The sequence below is a fragment of the Podarcis erhardii genome (genome assembly GCF_964252035.2).
Source record: "Podarcis erhardii genome assembly, chromosome: 15".
NCBI lineage: Eukaryota > Metazoa > Chordata > Lepidosauria > Squamata > Lacertidae > Podarcis > Podarcis erhardii.
Window position 1 is genome coordinate 31,898,034 of NC_138505.1, and position 22,069 is coordinate 31,920,102.

At 45.3% G+C, this 22,069-nt stretch overlaps 1 protein-coding gene across 1 annotated transcript in view; it reads right to left on the minus strand.

The window, feature by feature from the left end:
* GOLGA3 (golgin A3) overlaps positions 1-22,069 on the minus strand; it is a 34,839-nt gene that overhangs the window by 7,541 nt on the left and 5,229 nt on the right. The window contains exons 4-16 of the mRNA XM_081842744.1: positions 20,578-20,884; positions 19,562-19,764; positions 17,863-18,000; positions 15,927-16,088; positions 13,585-13,953; positions 12,843-12,920; positions 11,082-11,345; positions 9,789-9,883; positions 7,726-7,942; positions 6,974-7,117; positions 3,640-3,837; positions 1,697-1,813; positions 607-746 (exon numbers count right to left, since the gene is read on the minus strand). Coding sequence (XP_081698870.1) covers positions 607-746; positions 1,697-1,813; positions 3,640-3,837; positions 6,974-7,117; positions 7,726-7,942; positions 9,789-9,883; positions 11,082-11,345; positions 12,843-12,920; positions 13,585-13,953; positions 15,927-16,088; positions 17,863-18,000; positions 19,562-19,764; positions 20,578-20,884 — 2,432 coding nt within the window. The remainder of the gene's footprint in view (positions 1-606; positions 747-1,696; positions 1,814-3,639; positions 3,838-6,973; positions 7,118-7,725; positions 7,943-9,788; positions 9,884-11,081; positions 11,346-12,842; positions 12,921-13,584; positions 13,954-15,926; positions 16,089-17,862; positions 18,001-19,561; positions 19,765-20,577; positions 20,885-22,069) is intronic.

Consider the following 22,069-nt stretch of genomic DNA (forward strand, 5'->3'; position numbering starts at 1 on the left):
GCATGGCAAGAGGGGAGATAAAATAAACTGTACACATTAAAGTTAGTTCAATACATTATCAACCAAGGTTGCAATTATGCTAGAATGAAAATGGGGGACTGTAACCACCAAAGGACCACAAAGTAGGAGAACTGCCAAGCTTCTTGCAGTAGGAGGTACAGAGCAATCAGCGGATAGAATTCTTTCAGAGCTGCTTCACAGAGGATAAAGAGAGCCCCCTCCTGGGGATAAGGCAGATAAATGCATCCATGCAGCTTCCTTCAGTTACCAGCTCTCCATTCTGGCTTCCAACACAGCTCAGCCACCTGACTCCATCCCTTGACCTCCACTTCTTGGGCGAAGTTCTGCACTTGTGCAGGCTCCTCCCCACATGTAAAGGCTTCCAAATGTGTGGAAATCAGTGGGGTAGAACCAGGTGGGATGTTGGGGGGCAGCCCAGTGGGTTGGCCCCCAACTCCCGTTATTCATGTGTTAGCCCTTCGTTCATGGTTAACCCATGAGGAGGCCTTGCAATTCCTCCTAAAATATATGGTTTTTTTGTTCAAAAACACCAAACTATACATATTTTTAATAGAAATGTAGTTTCAGTTTCCTTGTGATACTCACTGCAGTTTGTCCACTTCAGCCTGAAGGGCCCTGATGAGGACTTCTTTGGCCTGCAGCTCTCGTTTCACCTCGCCAAGTTCAAGGGCAGCTGCTTTATAATGACGGCGATTATGTGCTGCCTCAACTTTGACTGTTGCAACCTATAGCAGCAAAGAGCATCAGTGTATGGATCATTATATCTCTGCCATCCGACCCCATCCATTTCCCTGACCCCATCCCCCATGTGTGCTGCATCTCTGTTTAAGGACCACAAGCCTACAACTAAAGATTGCCCCTTCTCCATCTTTATCACCTGCGATTTCTCACTCTCATTCGAAGCTGGGGAGCCTTTGGTCCTCCAGTTGTTGATGGACTACAACTCCCCCCATCCCAGACAACTGGCCACACTGGCTGGGGCTGATGGGAATTGTAGTCCCCAAACTTACATGCACTACCTTGGCAATCATAGCAAAAGCCTGTCATGTGACAATTTTGGCATCCTCCTGCTGCAGATAGAAATAGGGACTAGGGAGGTCTTAGCGTATCAGAGGCCACCCACTGAGCCTGTGGCTTCAGCCAAGATCTGAAATGGAGGGCTTTACAGCTCATTGCCATTTAACCATAATCATGGAGGAGACTCTTGAGAGTCCCATGGACTGCAAGAAGATCAAACGCATCCATTCTTAAGGAAATTAGCCCTGAGTGCTCACTGGAAGGACAGATCCTGAAGCTGAGGCTCCAATACTTTGGCCACCTCATGAGAAGAGAAGATTCCCTGGAAAAGACCCTGATGTTGGGAAAGATGGAGGGCACAAGGAGAAGGGGATGACAGAGGACGAGATGGTTGGACAGTGTTTTCGAAGCTACAAACATGAGTCTGACCAAACTGTGGGAGGCAGTGAAAGACAGGAGTGCCTGGCGTGCTCTGGTCCGTGGGGTCACGAAGAGTTGGACACGACTAAAGGACTAAACAACAACAACATGCAACAGTCCTTAATGGCTGCTGCTCATTTATATGCATACCACACACAGGGCCCTCTGCCCAGTTCTGCAGGCAAGTCTTAAAATGCTCATGGTGGAAAGTAACACACACACACACCCCAGTTCTTACCTGTTCTTTAAGGCTGTTGACCTTTGTCTTCTCCTTTTCCAATGCCATCTTCAAGGCTTGGATTAGTTGCTTCATTTGCTGGTCTTCCTCCTCTTTGCGCTTCAGAACTGCCTGGACCTGGGCCATCAACAAAACCCACAAGGTGAACCCTCCCGATATAAAGAACTTAAAGCTGGCGACCTTGGGCTTGCTCACTGCGCTGGCTGATGATTTCTGAAAGCATGTGTGCTTAACTAAGGCCCCACATGCCTTGGAAAAAGTCAACATACTACTTGAAAAAGCCAATGATTCTCCCAAAGAATCATAGGAAGTGTAGTTTGTTAAGGTTTCCGAGAGTTGTTCTGAGACTCCCATTCCCCTCACAGAGCTACAGTTCCCACAACAGCCTGGGAAGAGGGATTGGCTGTTAAACCACTCTGGGAATTGTAGCTCTGTGAAGGGAATAGGGGTCTCTGAACAACTCTCGGAAACCTTAACAAACTACATTCCCCATGGTTCAGATGTACGGTTCATAGTGACAAGGAACTGTGCATTCAGCATTGTGGGACCAGTTTTGTGAAACTCTCTTTCTGTTGAGGTTGATTTCAAGTCCTTTCCAGCAGGCTTTTTAATCAAACTCTGATTTTATAATGAGTTTTAGCTCATTTTTAGTCTTAGTATATTGAGCCTCTTGTGCACTATTTAGAGCTGACAGTGATTAAATGGTGTACAAATGTGTGTTTTTGTGTGTTTATCCCCTGCTTTTTCCCCCTGATGGGACTCAAGGCAGCTTACAGATAAAAACAAGAACCACTTTAAACATTGAAATTATTATAATACATACATACATACATATATATATATACATACATATATATATATATATATATAGGTTATTCAAAATCAGTTTCTAAGAGGGATATTGAAACTGCCCAACTGTGTAAGTAATACAGCGTTACGCATGGAACTTAATACTGTATCCCTGGAAAATGCTCTGTGGAAGCACATACTTTGTCACTGGTTATCTCTATGGCACAATCTCCCAAACTTGTACTTGATACAATGTATGTGGAGAGATGATTTCCAGAGCCCATGGGTAACAAATTTACAGTTGAAAATTACGGCAATGGGAATCTCCCCATCCAAATTACTAGAGCAGGACATAGTTCCAGCTAAAAGAACAGTAACCTGTAAACTAGAGGAGATGGACTTGCAGCAGAAAATGGTCTTGGGCAATGGTACCTGCTCACCCCTAAATCTTGGTTTATTACCCCTCTTAAGGCTCCCAAACTATTTGAATTCCTTAACTTCTTCAGCTCATAGATATGCCTTTGTAAAGGCAAGATTCAACATCTTCCCATCGAACGTGCTGAGAAATAGATTCTCCAATGGACAGATATCGCTCTTATGTGATTGTAATTGTGGGGCACCGGAATCGTTGCATCACATAATTCTTGATTGTGCTTTTCACTTATCGGCCAGGAGCAAGTTTCTTGCTCAATATCTAAAGGGAATTGCCGATGATACGATTGAAGCCAAACTGAGATATCTATTAAATGATGATGACCCCCTAAGATCATTCATGGTTGCCAGATTCTTGATGAGCGTCCTATCTCTAAAGAAGAGAAACAGACTCCTGTGTGGCTCGGATAATCCCTTTAAACCATGATCTATGTTTTAGGATGTAATTAGGTGATATCACCATTGATATCTTCGATTAATTTATGAGCAGAGGGCGATGTTTAGGTTACAAATTTATTGTAATGTATGATGGTGGTCTTTTGCTTTTGTTTTGCTTTGGTTCCTGTTTGTCTTTTGTAAGTTTTGGCGGTTTTAAATTTGGAGGTTTAAGTATATTATGTTGGTATGGGAAACTGTCGTGTGACGGGCCAATGGCCGTAATAAAGATCAATCCAATCCAATCCAATCCAGCACCAGCCCAGCCCAGTAACGGCTCAGAGTACCTGAAGATTCAGCTGCACCAGATCCGCCTCTCTCTTTGCTAGCGCTGCTTCGAGGATGCGGTTGTGTTCCCGCAGAGCTGCGTTGGACTGGCCGAGGCCAGTGAGCTTCCCGCGTTCATGCTCCAGCTCAAGGGAGAGCTTCTTGTTCATCTCTTCCAGTCGCTTTATCTTTCTCCGGAAGCCCCTGGCTTCCTGAAGCTAAATGAAAAATAGGAACAATTACTGCAGCCACCATAAGGAATCACTTTGCAGGCTCACTGAATGTCACTGAGTAGCAAACAATGAAGAAACCCTGTTTATAAACCGATGAATTATCCGTTAGAAGTTCCCAGATCCTAAAGTCATCTTCAGAGGCCCTTCTGCTCGAATACCTGTCAGATGGCTTCTAGGGAGAGGGTCTTTTCAGTAGTGGCACCTAGTTTTGGAATGCACTGTCCAGAGAGGCTCATCTAGTACAGATTAAAACCTTTCTGCGTTCCATTTTTGCGTGCTTTTAAAGTTCTTTGCTTTATTTCTGTTGCTGGCTTTATTCAGATGCTGTTTTATACCCAATGCTACTGCCATAGTTGGAGGCAGGATGCTTCTGAACACCAGCTGCTAGGGACCACAGGAGGAGAGAGTGGTGTTGCACCCAGGTCCCGCTTGCAGGCTTCCCAAGGGCACCTGGCAGGCCACTGGGAAAACAGGATGCCGGACTGGATGGGCAATTGGTCTGAACCAGCAGGCTCTTCTTAGATTCTTACTCACAGGAGACCCACTGAAAGTAATGGGCATGACTAACTTACATCCAGTAATGTCAATGGGTCTATTCTGAGTAGGACTAAGTTGGATACAACACTAAAATCATAGTGTTTGAAGGGACCCAGAGGATGTTTTGGGACTACAACTCCCATCATCCCTAGCCAACAGGACCAGTGGTCAGGGATGATGGGAATTGTAGTCCCAAAACATCTGGAGGGTTGAGTTTGGGGGTGCCCGATCTAGCCCAAACCTCTGCAATGCAGGAATATGCAGTTGTCCCTTATGGGAATCAACCCTGTAACCCTGGTGTTATCAGCACCAGGCTCCAACCAACCGAGGTATGACTATGTTTCTTTGTTCATTTGCTTGTTTCACTTCTTGGTTCCACCTTTTGTCTATGCACTGCCCCAGGTAACTTTTTTTGGCTAAAGGGTGGTACAGAAATATAGCTAGTGAAGTAAAACAATCAAACTGTATTCCAGACTTGTATCCGTTTAGAAAACTATCACCTTAGTTGCCCAGATACTTGCACAGCACAGAGGAATTAACTGGTTTTTTCAACCAAGCTTTTCAGGTTGTTTAAATGCAAATCTAAAAGATGGTTTGGGACAGACCGCTGTGGAGTTCCTACTTTTTAAATGGGCTGTAGAAACTTCCAGTGCTTTCAACTCAAAAATTATCATGCGTTAAAAGAAAATAATTTCTCCCTGGAGGAGGAAAGCGAGATAACGAGTATATTTGTGTAACTGCAGAGCTGAGAAGTGTTGTGTATAGCTGCAGACCCTGGAGGCATCCTGATCAAAACAATTTAAGGTACAGCTGTTGCATCAGGTTGACTTCAGCTGGTACACCCGCAAATCTGGTTCTGTCTGGAGCTGAAGGAGGATGTCCTTACATCATCTGCATTCATTTCGATGTTGTCCTATGCTGCACAGCTGAGCTTCCCGCATGGCAAAACTCACAAATCAATGCCCAGTCTAGAGCATCGTAGTGCCTCGTGTTACACTGGCTATCGTGCATTAACCAGAGGGCTAAGGAATCTGTTAGGCCTTGAACCCAAGCACCACATATGGCATTACAACAACAAGCATTCGTACAGCTTTTTTCAGTGCTCAAGATGCTTGACATATACTACGTTATTGTAATGTAACAAAGCTGGAAGGCAGAGCAGGATTGCCCCCATACTGCAGAAGGGACGTGTAAAGCATAGATTTGCCAAAGGCAGTGCAGTTTTCCTTGGGCAAGAGACTCTCCTAGCAGGGGGGCCCTCCTGCTGGTTGCTGTTCCTGCTGCATATTTACCTCCCTCCTTCTCTTGGCCTGAACAGGCACTCGCCTCCCAAGGGAGAGACAGGGCAGGGCAGGGCAAAGCACACAGAGGTTATACTCATTTGGAGAGAGCAGGTGTATAGCGGGCAAAGAAGAATAGCAGTGGTAGAAGAGCAAGGAGGCTGCTGGGAAATGGTGGAACATGGGCAGTTGGTGGCACAGGGCACCAAGCCGAGGAGAAGCAAAATTGAGAAAACCCATAATTGAGAAGATCCATTTGGGGGCACCAAATTTTGGCCTCGCATGGGGTGCCATATTACAAAAGATTACCAAAGTCTACCCCACCCCTGCATGGGCCTTAGCAGGTGCCCAACACGGTTGACCTTCTGTGCCAGCAATGGCAGAGTGAGCTCATGGCAGAGGTGAATTTTGAATCAGAGCTCCATAGTTCTGGGGTTGAGAACCTCAGGGGCAGGAACCAAATGCAGACTTCCAAGTCTCTCCATCTGACCCTCAGTATTTTTCCAAGGCCACACACCTTACTGGCCCGGCTTTGCACCTGCCTTGAGTGTTTTCATGTCTGGCTGGAAGCTATCCTTAAAATCTGATAATGCCTCATTTTTGCCTAGATAGAGAGGGGCATATGCTGTATACAGACATTTTTTCATGTTTAATGTTTCATTATTTTTATATACAGTAGATGCTCGGGTTGCGAACATGATCCGTGCGAGGGGTACGTTCGCAACCCGCAGTGCTGCATCTGCGCATGTGCAGGTTGTGAGTCGGCGCTTCTGCGCATGAGCAAAGCGCGATTTAGTTCTTCTGCGCATGCGTGACCTCCGAAACCCGGAAGTAACCCATTCTGGTACTTCCAGGTTTCGGCGCATCCGTAACCCAAAAAAACATAACCTGAAGCGTCTGTAACCCGAGGTATGACTGTATATATTGGAAGCCACCCAGAGTGGCTGGGGCAACCCAGTCAGATGGGTGGGGTACAAATAATAATAGTGTTGTTGTTGTTTTTGTTATTTGCCTTCCGTACAAACGCTAACATGTACATTCATGGCTCCACCCACTTTTGCCTCTGGCCCCGCCCACCAACAGCATGTAGACCCCAGAAGGCTGCCCAGAAAGGAATGTGGCCCTTTGGCTGAGATATATTCTGCACAACTGCTGTAGTTCATAGGTCAGTTTCTGCACCAGTCTGCCTCCACTAGACAGATCTAGACCAGTGCTGATCCTCAGGAACTGGTTACATGCATCCAGCCTACAGAAGCAGCACCACATCAAGGAGATATAGGATAACAAGAAGCCAACACAATTACCTCGTCCTCAAGTTCAAGGACTTTCTCTCTGTACTCCTCCAGCTCCTGGGTGGTGAGTGAGATCACTTCTTGCAGCTCCTTTTCTAGAACCATCTTACTGTGGCCGAGAACCTCCAGTTCTGTCTCCAGTGCCTGAATCCTTTCCTGAAAGCGAAAAGACAAAGTAAGTCTAGTTAGGCATCTCAGTTGGGGTAGGAATTCAATTGTTTAAAGTTTGGGTGTGGAACATCGGCCCCACAAGCAACATTAGGCCCCACAAGGCCATTTTGATGATGCCACATCCCTTGCCATCATATAGATAGATAGATAGATAGATAGCTCAGCCAAAAGGGGTTTTGCAGGCCCTGTGCAAAGCACTCGGCAGAACCTTACCATCAGTTGATCGTTGGGTTGTGCAGAGTCCATCACAAATCACTCTGCAAAATCCAGCAATAAGCTGATTCTCAGAACTTGCAGAGCACTTGGAAAGGCACTCTGAAAGGGTTCTGCAAAACTCAATGATCACTGGGTCTTGCAAATAGCTTCAAGGCATGTTTTGCGGGCTGCACACCTGCCCAAACAGTTTGATTTCAAACTGTGCAGGCCCCCCAAAATGGGTCACCTGATGTCTTCTGGACGTCAGGTGCGTGCCCTCACCCCCCAGTGGTCTCCAGTGAGGGAAGGAGATAGACAACTGACTCACTGGGTCAGATCCAGTTCCCCACTCCTGTTTTAAGTGAGTGAAGTTAGGTCTGCTCAGGAATTTTGCTTACTAGGCCACCCTGGCTGTTTTCACTGTCAGAGATTTGTGCCTTCAACTTGGCCAGCTCTGCTTCAGACGATTCTTTTGCTGAGAGGGCTTCCTGTAGCCGGCGACTGAGGATCCCGACTGCATTCTCGTAAGCTTTGTGTTTTGCTTTCATCTCCTTCTGTGCTGTGCTCAAATCTGAGCCCAGTCGTTTCATTTTTTGCTTCTGTTCAGTAAAGGCCCTGAAAGTAATATCAAAAAACTACCTCAAAAAAAGCTCCACATTAAGATGAACAAGTAGGACCACACCTTCTAGACATTTAAAGGTTCCAGCCGGCTATACACTCTTCCATGATGCGAATAAGCACGTTTCAATCTGAACTTATTCTATGGTTTATAAAAAGTTGACATAATTTAATAGACAGGGAACCCTCCATTACAGTGGTGCCCCGCAAGACGAATGCCTTGCAAGACAAAAAACCCGCTAGACGAAAGGGTTTTCCGTTTTTCGAGGCGCTTCGCAAGACGAATTTCTCTATGAGACGAATGCCTCGCAAGACGAAAACGTCGTGCGAGTCTTGCGATTTTTTTCGCTTTCCCCCCTTTTTCTAAGCCGCTAAGCCGCTAATAGCGCTAATCCGCTAAGCCGCTAATAGGGTTGCTTCGCAAGACGAAAAAACCGCAAGACGAAGAGACTCATGGAACGGATTCTTTTCGTCTTGCGAGGCACCACTGTACAAACTTTCCTGGCCCTGGTACCAGTCTGATCTCAAAAAATGTAACCCGGAGAGCCTTTAGAAACATCCTGAGATTCTCATGCCTTGCATAAAGGTCAGCAGATGTAAATCTAGCTACCCTGAAAATCTACTTAACACCTGAATGGGTGCCATCAAAATAGCAGTGGGATAAGTTGGAGACAGAAGGCAGACAAAGATGACCAGTCTTAGTCATTGTTCACTAGGATCATGTTCTCTTTCAACTGTTAATTAAGTGAAATGGGCAAAGTGGGAAATAGGCAGGAAACTCTGAAATAAACCCAACAGCACAATAACTAGGGAAATGATAGGAATTACTCTCTCAAAGTCCCTCTTCATTTAATCCACACAACTATCCTATGATGTAGGGTTAGGGCAAGAAGCAGTGATTTGCCCAAGGTCACCCAGGGAGTTTCATGGCCAAGGGTTGAATTGAACCATGGCCTCCTAGGGCCTAGTCTAACCACTCTACTACACAAGCTCATGCCCAAGCCTCATTGAAAGCGGGACTGCATTAAGCCCCAAATGAGAACTTTCCAATGGGCTATATCCCTTAAGTCAGATCAGTCTGTGTTCCGAACTACTAGCTTAAGGACTACCCAAAGCCTGTCACATTTTGCATCAAAGATGTTGCAACAGAGCTGCCCCCCGCTAGGAGGGGCGAGGGGGAGTCTACTTAAGACATTGGTATCACTCTAAATCTAATCCAACCTGAATCTGACCCAGAAGACTGACATGGCATCAGTGGTACACAGCATATGCTAAAGAACAAACAGCATTAAAAGCAGAACGCTGGCAACGTTCCCAACAATAATTCCACTGTAGTTTGGCACTAAAGAGGATTAAGTAACAAATGGGATCACAAACATGCACCGCATTAACACAGGCAAGCAAATTAATCATACCACACAATTAGACAAAGGCATATTGTGAGAATCAAAGCCACTCTTTTGGCTTTAATGCTTTTTAATCTGCCTTACATACATTTTTAGTCTCATTGGGCAAGAAAAGCTTATCTTATTTTAAAGGCAACTGAAGCTACTTCAGACTACCCATTTACCTTTAATTAAAAGAGAAACTCCCATATAAATAGTGAATGTTTGTGATCCCAAGATGTCAAAAACTAATTTGGTGCTGCTTTGTTCTTAGATTACCATTATGTGACAAATGACATCAATGCTATAGGAATCAGAAATCCAGATAAAAATCAAAAAGAAGACTATGCCCCCATTAATAGATTGCAGATCCCCCCCCCATAGGCACTTGATGAACAAAATCAATGAGTACTAGTTGCTGTGGCTATTCTAGGCAAGGTGTGATCTGTCATACTCACATTTTGGTTTCCTGCTGCATTTCGTCAACCTGCCGTTTTAATACTTCATTCATTTCAGCTAGAGCAGACATCTGTTCTCTGTCAAACTGCAAAGTCTGAAAAGCAGGACAGGAGAACTGTAAGCTACATGTTCTTCTGTAATAAAAAGGTCTTAATTTTATATACTTGGCAAAGGCAACACATTCAGTGGGTGAACTCAAACAAAACTATTTTGTGGACCTTTTATGGCCCACAAACAATCCAATTTACTCTGGGGTGGTAATTTATGAACTGCATTTCTAGATCACTCCAACATCTATGCAGGTCAATGTTCTGGCGGCACAGTCATCATAAACCATAGTTTATCATGATGGGAATGAGCCTTGCTTTCCCCATGTCTCATAGTTCTGCCCTTCCCCTCCATCCTACTCCATTGCAGGCACGAGGAATTAGGAAGGTCTCACTTGTGTTTTTTTAATGAACCACAGCTTGTTTTGCCAGCTGAACCATGGTTAAATTTAACAATGGTTTATCTGAAACAAGGCAACTTCAAGCCACAGTTGGCTGACTTCAAATAATACAGTGGTACCTCACAAGACGAATGCCTCGCAAGACGAAAAACGTGCAAAACGAAAGAGTTTTCCGTTTTTTGAGTCGTTCCGCAAGACGAATTTCCCTATGGGCTTGCTTCGCAAGACGAAACGTCTTGCGAGTTCTTGCGAGTTTGTTTCCTTTTTCTTAAAGCCGCTAAGCCGTTAATAGCCGCTAAGCCGTTAATAGCCACTAAGCTGCTAATGGGCTTGCTTCGCAAGACGAAAAAACCGCAAGACGAAGAGACTCGCGGAACGGATTAATTTCGTCTTGCGAGGCACCACTGTACATTGTTAAATATTAATAATCACAGATTTGTAGAGTTGGAAGGAACCCCCGAGGGACATCTTGTCCAACCCCCTGCAATCCGGCAATCTCAACGAAATCATATATGACAGATGGACATCCAACCGCTGCTTAAAGACCTCCAAGGAAGGAGAGTCCACCATCGCTCATAAAGCAAGTTTCAATTTATACACTAAACAATGATTGTAAAGGAAGTAAAAGCTTATGATTTCCCCATTGTGGCCATGCTGAAGGGAGAAGGAGATCATGAGAGCTTTGGGAAGGCTAGGCTCATTCCCATCACAGTTTACCAGGGGTGGAGGGCTTGTTGCCCTCCAAACAAATGTCCACAGCATAGCTACTGTCTACGTATTCCAACAGGCTGATCCGAAGCATTATTATGGACGTTAAGAAGGACAACAAAGGCTTCATCTGCACCTGCAACTCTCTCTCCATGTCATCTCGCTCTCTTTGGACTGCTTGCAACTGGCTTTCCAATTCCTCCATCTGCTGCTGAACTCGAGACACTTCCTTGCCCAGCCTTGAGTTCTCAACCTCCACGGATTTCTTTTCACCCTGAAGCTGGAGCAGCTCCCGTCTTAACTCTTTCACTTCAGAGTCCAGCCTCTTCTTGGTGGACTTCAGTTCACTGATCAGCTGGTCCTTTGAATTTGCATCTCTCCGGTAAGCTTCCACCATCACCTGGAAAAGAAATTGATATGCTTAGCTTTATTATTATCATTATATATCATTACATATTTATTTACACCCCGCCTTTGATGGGACTCAAAGGAGGCTTACAGTTAAAAATAAGACCCACTAAAAAACGGGGGGACGGGACGGGACCATTTTTTAAAATTGGTAAAATATACAAAACATATTAAAACCAAACCAATAATTACAATAGAGACAGCACGGCACCAACCCTTTCGTTAAAAGCAGTCAGTTACCAAAAGCCTGTTGGAACAAGACAGTGTTCACCTGCCGGTGAAGGAGGGAGCCAGTCTAGATTCTCTCGGGAGGGAGTTGCCTGCATGTGGGAGCAGACACCGAAAAGGCCCTCTCCCATGTTCCTACCAAGCGAGCCTGTAAGGCTGGCAGGACTAAGAGAAGGGCGTCCTCATTTTAGAAGAAGAGTTTGGATTTGATATCCCATTTTATCACTACCCCAAGGAGTCCCAAAGCGGCTCACAATCTCCTTTCCCTTCCTCCCCCACAACAAACACTCTGTGAGGTGAGTGGGGCTGAGAGACTTCAGAGAAGCGTGACTGGCCCAGGGTCACCCAGCAGCTGCATGTGGAGGAGCGGGGAAGCAAACCCGGTTCCCCAGATTACGAGACTACCGCTCTTAACCACTACACCACACTGGCAATTACACTATATAAAACTACAGCAGGAGTGTTGACTCCTTTTCAGCTCAAGAGCCACATTCCCTTCTCGCCAATATTCCAAAGGCCACATGCCACTGGTGGGTGTGGCCACAGGCAAAAGTGGGTAGAGCAACCATTGGAAATTTTTGCCTTTGTAAAGGAGGCAAGTTTCGACACACACATACACACAAACAAACCTCTATTCTCCGTCCAGGTTCAAGGACATATTCAAGCACTCAAGGAGGAAGAGAAGTAGGGTTGGTGAGGTCTATGGCATGTGAAGAGTTCTGAGAGCCAGACAGAAAGGCCTGGAGGGTGATATTTCGACCCCCAAGTTCCCCAGTCATAAGCTGACATCCTTATGAGCCATTTATTTTTATTACCGTGCTTTTCCGTGTATAAGACTAGGTTATTTTCTTTAAAAATCACTTTTTAAAGTGGGGGTTGTCTTATACATGGGTAGTGCATAGGGTGAACGTTTGATTGGTTGCTGCCGGGTCTGTCAGCAGCTATTGGGCGTGTTATTGGTTGTTGCCTCAAGGGCTGGTGTGGATTGGCTGACCCTCCGGCAATTGGGTGGGGGATTGGCAGCCTTTGTTGGTGAGGGGACAGGCGATAGGCAGATTTTGCATTGCGTGCGAGCGAGCGATTTTTGGCAATCCCCCCTAAAAAAAAGCTGAACAACCCTGTGCAATCCCCCCCAAAAGCGAAAAAAGCTGAACAACTCTGAGCCACCTCCCCCCATTTTATTAAATTTGAATCCCCCAAAATAGTTGGAAAATATACACGGAAAAATACGGTATTTTAAAACACTTATATAGACACACACCTTTTGCTGAAGGAACTGCTCCTTGACCTTTTGGGTTTGCTTCTTGAGACTGGCACTCTCAAGCTGGAGATTTTCTACCTATGGAGGGTGGGGAATAATAATATCAATATTACTTGGGCACTGAACGAGGACTAGAGAAGTGAACTAGTTTTGTGGCATCCAGAATTTTCTCAGGTGTAATTTCTACAGCACATGATCCCAAAGTGCACCATGCTGATTAATAGCAACAGCCAGAACAGGGGAAAAGAAGGGAAAAGTTGCTTAAAAGCCACTCTGGAACATAAGTGGCATATAAATCAATTAAAAGTTTTTGGGTTTTTTTATAATGGGAATTGTGGTCCAATAACACCTGCAGGGCACCACATCGGGCATCCCTGTTATAAAAGGTTTGTGAATTTTGCAAGAAGTTCTGTGAGGAATGATATTAGAAATATTGCAAAAATGGAGAAGGAGACGTGATATGTTAAGAGATGTAAAGGCAATATTAAGTTAGGAAATGTGTAAGAAGTGATTAAGACGGAGGATTATCAGAGGTGCTGATGGAAGTCCAATAAGAATGTATTTGTGATAAATTGTGTGCTATGTTTTATAATTTTGTATGTTAAAAACCAATAAATATATATATATATATATATATAAAAGGTTTGTGAACATTTGCTGTGCAGGTTGCCCTGGCCTACAGGTGTGCTGATGATTATAAGTGCAGAAAAGAGCAGAAACGCAATTAAGAAGAGTGTATTACCTGGCTTGACTTTACAACTATTTCTTGTCTCAGCTGCTCCAGAACATCTGATGCCGCCTCAGTGCTCTCTCCTAAATGTTGGACTCCTTCCTTGAGTCCTTCTTTGCCAGCTTTTGCTACCTGCAGAGCCACCTCTAGGACAATCTTCTCGTTCTGCAAATACTGGATAGCGTCGTCTTTGGAGGTGGCTTCCCCCTGCAACTCCGTCAGCCTGGCCTCCAGCTCATCAAAACGTGTCTGGAGGTCGCCCAGGGACTGCTCTCGGGTCTGGAGAGTCTCCTGGGTGGCAGTCAGCTGCTTCATGAGGTCCAGCTGCTCCTGCTGCAAAGCCTCGACCTGGAGATCTCGTTGATGCAACGTCGATTTCAGCTGAATAGAAGGAAAAACGTGTTAGGGTGTTCTCCCATTATGAATGCACACATCACATACCCAGCACTTAAGGTCTCTAGAGTGGGAGTGAGGAACCCATGAACCCTCCAGATGTTGCCTGACTACAGCTCCCATCATCCTTGACTGCTTGCCATGCTGGCTGCGGCTGAACGGAACTGGAGACCAACAACATCCAGGCAGGCACAGGTTCCCCATCCCTGAGCCTAGAGTACTATCACCTATGGCAAAGGTAGCCAGCATGGTACCACGAGATGTTGTTGGACTACAACTCCCATCATCTATGACTACTGGCCATGCTGACAAGGGCTGGTGTGAGTCGTAACCCAAAACCATCTAGAGGGAACCAAGTTGGCTACCCCAATCCAAGGGATTAGGTCAGCGGCAGGAAGGGATAGAGCATTTCCTGGGGTTGCATTCTATGGAAGTCAAGGTGCAGAATTCAGCAGCCAGGATGCTCACTAGAGCAAGATAGTTTGAGCATATTACACTGGTCTGACTGCACTGGCTACCAATTAGTTTCCGGACCCAATTCAAAGTGCTGGTTTTGACCTATAAAGCCTTAAACGGCTCAGGACCGCAATACCTCAAGGACCGCCTCTTTCCATATGAACCTACCCAGACCCTGAGATCATCTTCTGAGGCCCTCCTTCGTGTGCCACCTCTTTGAGAGATCTGGAGGGGGGCAACACGAAAACGGGCCTTCTCTGCAGTGGCACCCCATCTGTGGAATGCTTTTCCCAGGGAAATTTGCCTGGCACCTTCATTATACATCTTTAGGCGCCAGGCAAAAACGTTCCTTTTTAACTAGGCCTTAGGTTGATTTTATTGACATCCTATGCCATTTTAAAATGTGTTTTTTTTGGGGGGGGCACTACTGGGTTGTTTTTATTTTTATTATGTATTTTGTGGTTTTATATCTTGATTTTATTCTGTGAACTTCCCTGAGACCCCTGGGTATAGGATGGTATATACATTCAATACATAAATTAATAAATAAATAAGGTGTAATACATTAGAAACAAAAGAAGTAATAAAAAATACAGTTGAAAATCCTACAGCATCTAGCACAGTGTATTGCAATTGCTACAACAGACAAAAAAAAATTAAGTGGTCCCCCTAGACCTGCAGCAATTTTCATGCGGCTTGGAGTAGAGGGTCAGAATTGGAAACCAGTGTGGTAGGCAAACAAGGATGATGTGGAATGTAGACGAGTAATAGATGGGGGTGGTGCTGTGGGGACGCGGGTGGCGCTGTGCTCTAAACCACTGAGCCTCTTTGGCTTGCCGATCAGAAGGTCGGTGGTTCGAATCCCCGCAACGGGGTGAGCTCCCATTGCTTGGTCTCAGCTCCTGCCAACCTTGCAGTTCAAAAGCAGGACAAAAAAAAAGTGCAAGTAGATAAATAGGTACCACTCCGGCGGGAAGGTAAATGCCGTTTCTGTGCGCTGCTCTGGTTTCAGTGTTCCATTGTGCCAGAAGCGGCTTAGTCATGCTGGCCACATGACCCGGAAAAACTGTCTGCAGACAAATGCCGGCTCCCTCGGCCTGTAAAGCGAGATGAGCACCGCAACCCCAGAGTTGTCTGCGACTGGACTTAATTGTCAGGGGTCCTTTACCTTTAGCTTTTAATAGATGGGGGACTCTAGGAAGCAGCAGTGGTGGGAATTAGAAAGCGAGAGAAGAACTGTATTAAAACAAAAATGCCTTTTGTTGCTACTACCAAATAGCTGGTTGACGGGTGGAGGCAGCTACCTTATCCTCACAGCTGGCTCGTCATGATCAGCATTTGCCTTCCAACAGAATTTTCAAAAGCACTTTAAAAAGAACTCCTGTTCGCTGGATTGTATCTCCTGCTTCCAGTTTTGTTTCTCTCCAGTCGTTAAGATGCAAACTATGAATAGGCCTTTGCAAAGCTTTCTGTGGAAAGCTCTTCCCTCTACCCGCTGCATATACCTGCTCTAGCTCCTGCTCCAATATTGCTGCAGAATCCGCCATTTTCTGAAGCTGCTCCTTCTCATCCTCAAACTCCTCCAGTTTTCTCTGCAAGTCCTCCTCCACCATGGTCTTCGCCTCTTGGATCTGCAAGAAGGCTGCCTCTTGGTCTAACATGTCAGCCTGTCAGGAAGAAGCAGACAGTGAAAGAGGAAGTGACCAACACAATACAGGAGTTCTGGGAATCAAACAATCCAGTCTGTCATTCTCTTAATATGTTATGTAACCTTTATCAAGATTCCTGAGCTCTGAAGAAATGACTCTTCAGGCCAGTGTTGATGTTAGGCTATACATATGGTTGATCTTCCACTTATTCATCACCCCAAATAATTTCAACATTAAATTAAACCCCACCCCAGATACCCCAAATCAGTCCAATTACCAAACCCACTACCCCAAATTAATTTCCCACCCAGATGATCCAGAATCTGCTCCAAAAAAATCACTCACTTGCCACATTACCCCCTCCAAATTCAATAAATAATGTGCATTCTTATTTCTTTTGGGTGGTACAGGGGGCAGGGGAAGTATTTTACGACAAGGTTGTCCTATTATTCATTTAAGAAATATTCAGACCAGAGGGCAAGCTAGCAACTGAACGACTACTGTTAAGCACCACGTGCTGTACTGCAAACTGAGACTGCAAATGCCCCTGGGAGGTGATCTGAGTTACAGTGGTGCCTCGCAAGACGAAATTAATTCATTCCGCGAGTTTTTTCATCTTGCGATTTTTTCGTCTTGCAAAGCACAGACTTTGGAAAATCTTCAAAAATCACCAAAGTCTTCCAAAACCTCAAAAAAGGCTACCACACCACGTGCTATGAGTTGCTCCTCGAATTGAATGCACGGTTTTAAGAAAAAGGAAACAAACTCGCAAGACGTTTTCGTCTTGCGAAGCAAGCCCATAGGGAAATCCGTCTTGCGAAGCAACTCAAAAAACGAAAAACCCTTTCGTTTTGCGAGTTTTTCGTCTTGCGAGGCATTCGTCTTGCGAGGTACCTCTGTATTCAAGCCCCTTTGCCACAGCAAGGCAGTGATCCATAGCTGTATGGGATATGATCAGGCCAAAGCACTCATTAAGCAATGTGTAGCAGACACAGAGCGCCAACTGGATCTAGCCAGGATCCCAACTTTTATGGCCAATGAATCCATCAGGTACTCTGCCTCTCCCATGGCATATCTAACTAATCTCGACGTCCCTAAGCACCAGAGGGACTTTACCCTGGCACAATGTCGTGCCCTCCCCTCGGCTGTCATTGAAGGTTGATACAGGAAGATTGCTTACTCAGTGAGACAAAGCCCCTCCAATTCTGGACAAATAGAAACAATAGAGCATGTGCTTCTCCAGTGCCTATATTATAGAGACATTTGTATTAGCCTCAGCTCCCCACTACAGTGGTACTTTGGTTTATGAACTTAATCCGTTCCGGAAGTCCATTCTTAAACCAAAGCGTTCTTAAACCAAGGCGTGCTTTCCCATAGCAGCGCGGGACTCAATTTACAAATGGAACACACTCAACGGGAAGCGGAACATGTTCTGCTTCCAAGGCAAAGTTCACAAACCAAAACACCTGCTTCCGGGTTTGCAGTGTTCTTAATTCAAGTTGTTCATAAACTAAGCAGATCTTAAACTAAGGTACCACTGTACTCCGTAAGTACCCAGGACGCACAGGACAATTCTATACCACTCCCCCACCCCCAGCTATTTTTAAGGAAAATTATCCAAAAAATTGGACATTTTAGCCATTTCTGCCCAGACACTGCTTCTGATTGCAATATTCTTGCAGTATTCTAAGCTGACTGCAGTATTCTAAGGTATTACAATTCTGAAGTTTTAGAGATCCCCATATTACAGGAAGTACTAAGAGAGTCCAAAGAAAATTCCTATGAAGTTTACCTCAATATTTTGCAACTGTGTAGCTATACGCTCCTTCTCTTTGATGGACCTGTGCTGAGTCTCTGTTAACTGATGAGAGAGTGTTACGTTCTCCAACTTGAGATGTTCCAACATGCCCACCTGGGTCATTTGACCAGCCTGTGGAAAACAGTAAGGGAAGAGAAAAAAAGTCACACTAAATGTTGCTTAACAGCAGTTCAAAGGGGAAGGGAACTGAACCAGTCGGGTTAGGATTCATGTCCTCTGTTCCGAAGAAATACACAAATATATTATTTTATTGGACGTGCTTCAGAGGCCCTGCTCTCAGAGCCATCTCACGATATTTGAGAGATGGGAACAATCGACAGTGCTTTCTTTGTGGTGGTTCCATGGCCTTGGAATGACATCATGATCTGAGTGCCTTCTGCCAGAAACTGAAGACATTCCTTTCCAGTGGGCCTTTCAATGCATGATTTTAGCTGCCGCATGTTTGAATGACATCAGGACCAATGCCAGATACCACCGCTCCCAACTGACTGTATCTGGACAACCATCTCTCACCTTCTTAAGAAGCTGGGATATGCATGAATCTTTTCCCTGCCAGCACAGCTTCTCTGCTCCTCTCTTCACCTAAAGCCATGATTAAACCATGAAGCCTATAGTTCCTCATTTTGTCCAGTCTTGGAAATGTGTTAACAGCTTTGGAACAAGCCACAATATTAAACCATGGGTTGTAGATGATTTTAATACCCAACTTGTTCCAAAGCTGGTAACCATAGTTTCCTGGGTCACACAAAACGGAACTATGGTTAATCAGATGTCATGGCTCCTGACAAAGGGAGGAGTGAAGGGGCTCTCATTTTAAATAAATAATCTTCAGGGTGTCTAACTAGGGTTGCACCACATCTTAGGTTTCTAGATGGCAAGGCACCAATTGTCCAATTCCATAGTGGCCTAATTTGGCCCCAAGTGTCAAATACATGGAATCACAGAATCACAGAGTTGGAAGGGACCCTGAGTGTCAACTGGCCCAACCCCCTAGATTACAGGAATCTCAGCTAAAGCATCCATGACAGATGGCCACCCAACCTCTGCTTAAAAACTTCCAAGGAAAGAGAATCCACAACCTCCCGAGGGAGACCATTCCACTGTTGAATAGCTCTTACTGTCAGAAGGTTTTTCCGTATGTTTAGTTGGAATCTCCTTTCTTCTAAGTTGAAGAAGAAAGGAATATTTATGTATGGATATACCAAGGGTTGCCAATTTGGTGCTCCTCCAGATGTTTTGGGTCTACAACTCACACCATGCTGGTTCAGGCTGATGGTTTCTTGAAATATGAAGCAATGGTTTCTTGAAATATGTTGTGTGTTGTGGTGGAAGACCGCCAGGGCAAATCACCTTTCAGCTGCTAAAGCTCAATAGGTGCATCCTGGTCAAGCCTCTGAGCCTAACTTACTGGGGAATGGGTGTAGCTCAGTAGAGGAGAATCTGCTTTGCATGCAGAACGTGCTAGGGTTCAACCCCTGGCATCTCCAGGTAGGACTGGACAAGAACCCTGCCTGAAATTTTAGAGAGCCACTGCCAGTCAGTGTGCAAACTACTAAGACAGCTTGACCATTGGTGCGACTCAGTATAAGACAGCTTCCTCCATCTTAATTGCAAGATATTATTCATGCACTGAGAAGTGCCACAGAGGCTAACAAGGGAGAGTCCCCCTTACCTGTATGTTTGCCATCTCACTCTGCAGCCTAACCCTTGCCTCCTGGGCCACCACCAGCTGCTGCTGGTACCAGTGCCGCACTTTCTGCAGGGACGCAATCTCTGTTTGAGATGACTTCAGCTTATTGGTCAACGTGGTGCGGTCCAGTTGCACCTGCTGGAGCTGACTTTGCAATGAGGAAAGCTGCTGTCGGAGATCATGAACTAAGAAGCCAAGCGAAATCATTTGAAAGGTTATGAAGGTTGATCAGCAGCAACGATCAAGCAAGAAGCATCTAATTTTATAGACATTTCCATCGCACCTTTAAAAACAATTACTGTAGTTCTTAGCTTTTTTTAATTACTGTTTTTCGATTACATGTTTTATGCTTTGTTGCAGTTAAGTCAACTGCAATAGAGGCCTCTCTCTGACTATAGGAGAGCTGCAGAACTTGCAGAAAAGGGCAACACAAATCTATGATCACTAAAGTGATTCAGGCACCTGCTGAAAATATTTTGTTTGCTTCTATATTTATTTTTTAATGCTCCTCATTGGTCTTACCTTCGCTTTAATGATGATGGTTTTATAGATTTATTTGCATCTATCTATCTATCTTTCTATCTTTCTTTCTTTCTTTCTTTCTTTCTTTAATCCATTTGTAGATTTTAGCTGTGTTTTCTCTACCACTTTATTACTACACTGCTGGGAGGCCTTTCGGATCAAGCCATTTAATAAATACCGTAGATTCCTGCGTATTAGGCGACTGGGCGTATTAGACGACCTCCCAAATTGGCAGCTGCAATTTGGGGGTTCATCTTATAAGCCCAGTTGCCCAATACACTGGGCAGCAACAGGGGGCGGGCTCTGCTCCACGCCACCCATACCCGGCGTATACGGCGACCCCCGACTTTGGAGAAGATTTTCCGAGGTTCAAAAGTCACCTTATACACTGGAATCTACGATATTTTAAATAAATTTACAAAGCACCGCTCGATAAATAATGATTCTTAAGAATAAAGAGAGCAGCACCTACTCACCTGTGCTATCCTTGCTGAGGACACTTTTCTGCATGTCTTCCACCTTCCCCATCAGTCTTTGGTACTGCTCTTCTGCCACCTGCAGGTCATTGTTGGAGGCAGCCAGGCTGGCATTCTTGGCCTCCAAGGCAGCCTGAAGTTCCGCCATGGCTCTTTCCAGGTCCCAACAAGACTGCTTCAGCGTGGCCACCTCCGAGTTCAGCGAGTCTTGCCTCTGCTGGCTGCTCTCACTGTGCTCCATCTGGGACTGAAGCTTCATGTTCAAAGCAGCAAGCTGGGTTTGCAGTTCTGTCTTTTCTTTGAGAGCCTGAACAAAAAACAATGATTAAAAAATAATTTTTAAATGATGGTTTCACAAGGCAACGGAAAAATCAAATGAGGTTCATAGGATTCTTCAGTACCTCCTTAAAATCCAGCTTTTGCATAATCTTCTAAAAATGTCACCCCCAACTGAAAAAGAAAACCCCACCCCACCCTAACCCCTCTACAGCCTCTTTTCTCCTCAGTGTAAAACTACAGCTTGCAACCCCACAAACTATTTATTTTATTTATAGCCTGCCTTTCTCCCAGTGCAGAAGCCAAGGTGGCTCACAACATGCCGCAGAATTGCACACCAATCTGATATAAATATTGAAGAACAATTAAATAAGCTATCATATAAAAAAAAGCAACACCAAATCAAAACAACTTAGAACCATTTACGCCACCCACCCTTAGAAGTAAAAGGTAAAGGGACCCCTAACCATTAGGTCCAGTTGCGGCCGACTCTGGGGTTGAGGCGCTCATCTCGCTTTATTGGCCGAGGGAGCCAGAGTACAGCTTCCGGTCATGGGGCCAGCATGACTAAGCCGCTTCTGGTGAACCAGAACAGCGCACGGAAACGCTGTTTACCTTCCCGCTGGAGCGGTACCTATTTATCTACTTGCACTTTGACGTGCTTTCAAACTGTTGGTTGGCAGGAGCAGGGACCGAGGAACGGGAGCTCACCCCGTCACTGGGATTCGAACCGCCGACCTTCTGATCGGCAAGTCCTAGGCTCTGTGGTTTAACCCACAGCGCCACCCACGTCCCTTCAGTCTTAGAAGACCCTGCCACAAAAGCCAGTTAGTGGCCAAAGGCCTGTGGGAACAAAACATTATTTGCCTGCTGGCAAAAGGAAAACAAAGAGGAGGCCAGGCGAGCCTCCGGTGGAAGGGAGTGCCACAATCTGGGAGTAGCAATGGAAAAGGCCCACTCTCATGTCCTCCCAAATGTGCCTATGAGGCTGGCAGAACTGAGAAAAAGGCCTCTCCTGAAGATCTCAAAAGCTGACTGGCTCACAGAGGGAGATGCTGTCCTTCAGACAGCCTGGAATCAAGCTGTATAGGCCTTTGTAGGAAATAATCAGCATTCTGAATTGTGCCCAGAAACAGACATGCAGCCACTGGAGCTGTTGCAATAAGGTGCTGCAGTAAGTTTCTGCAATAATCTGCCTGCAGCATCTTGGACCACT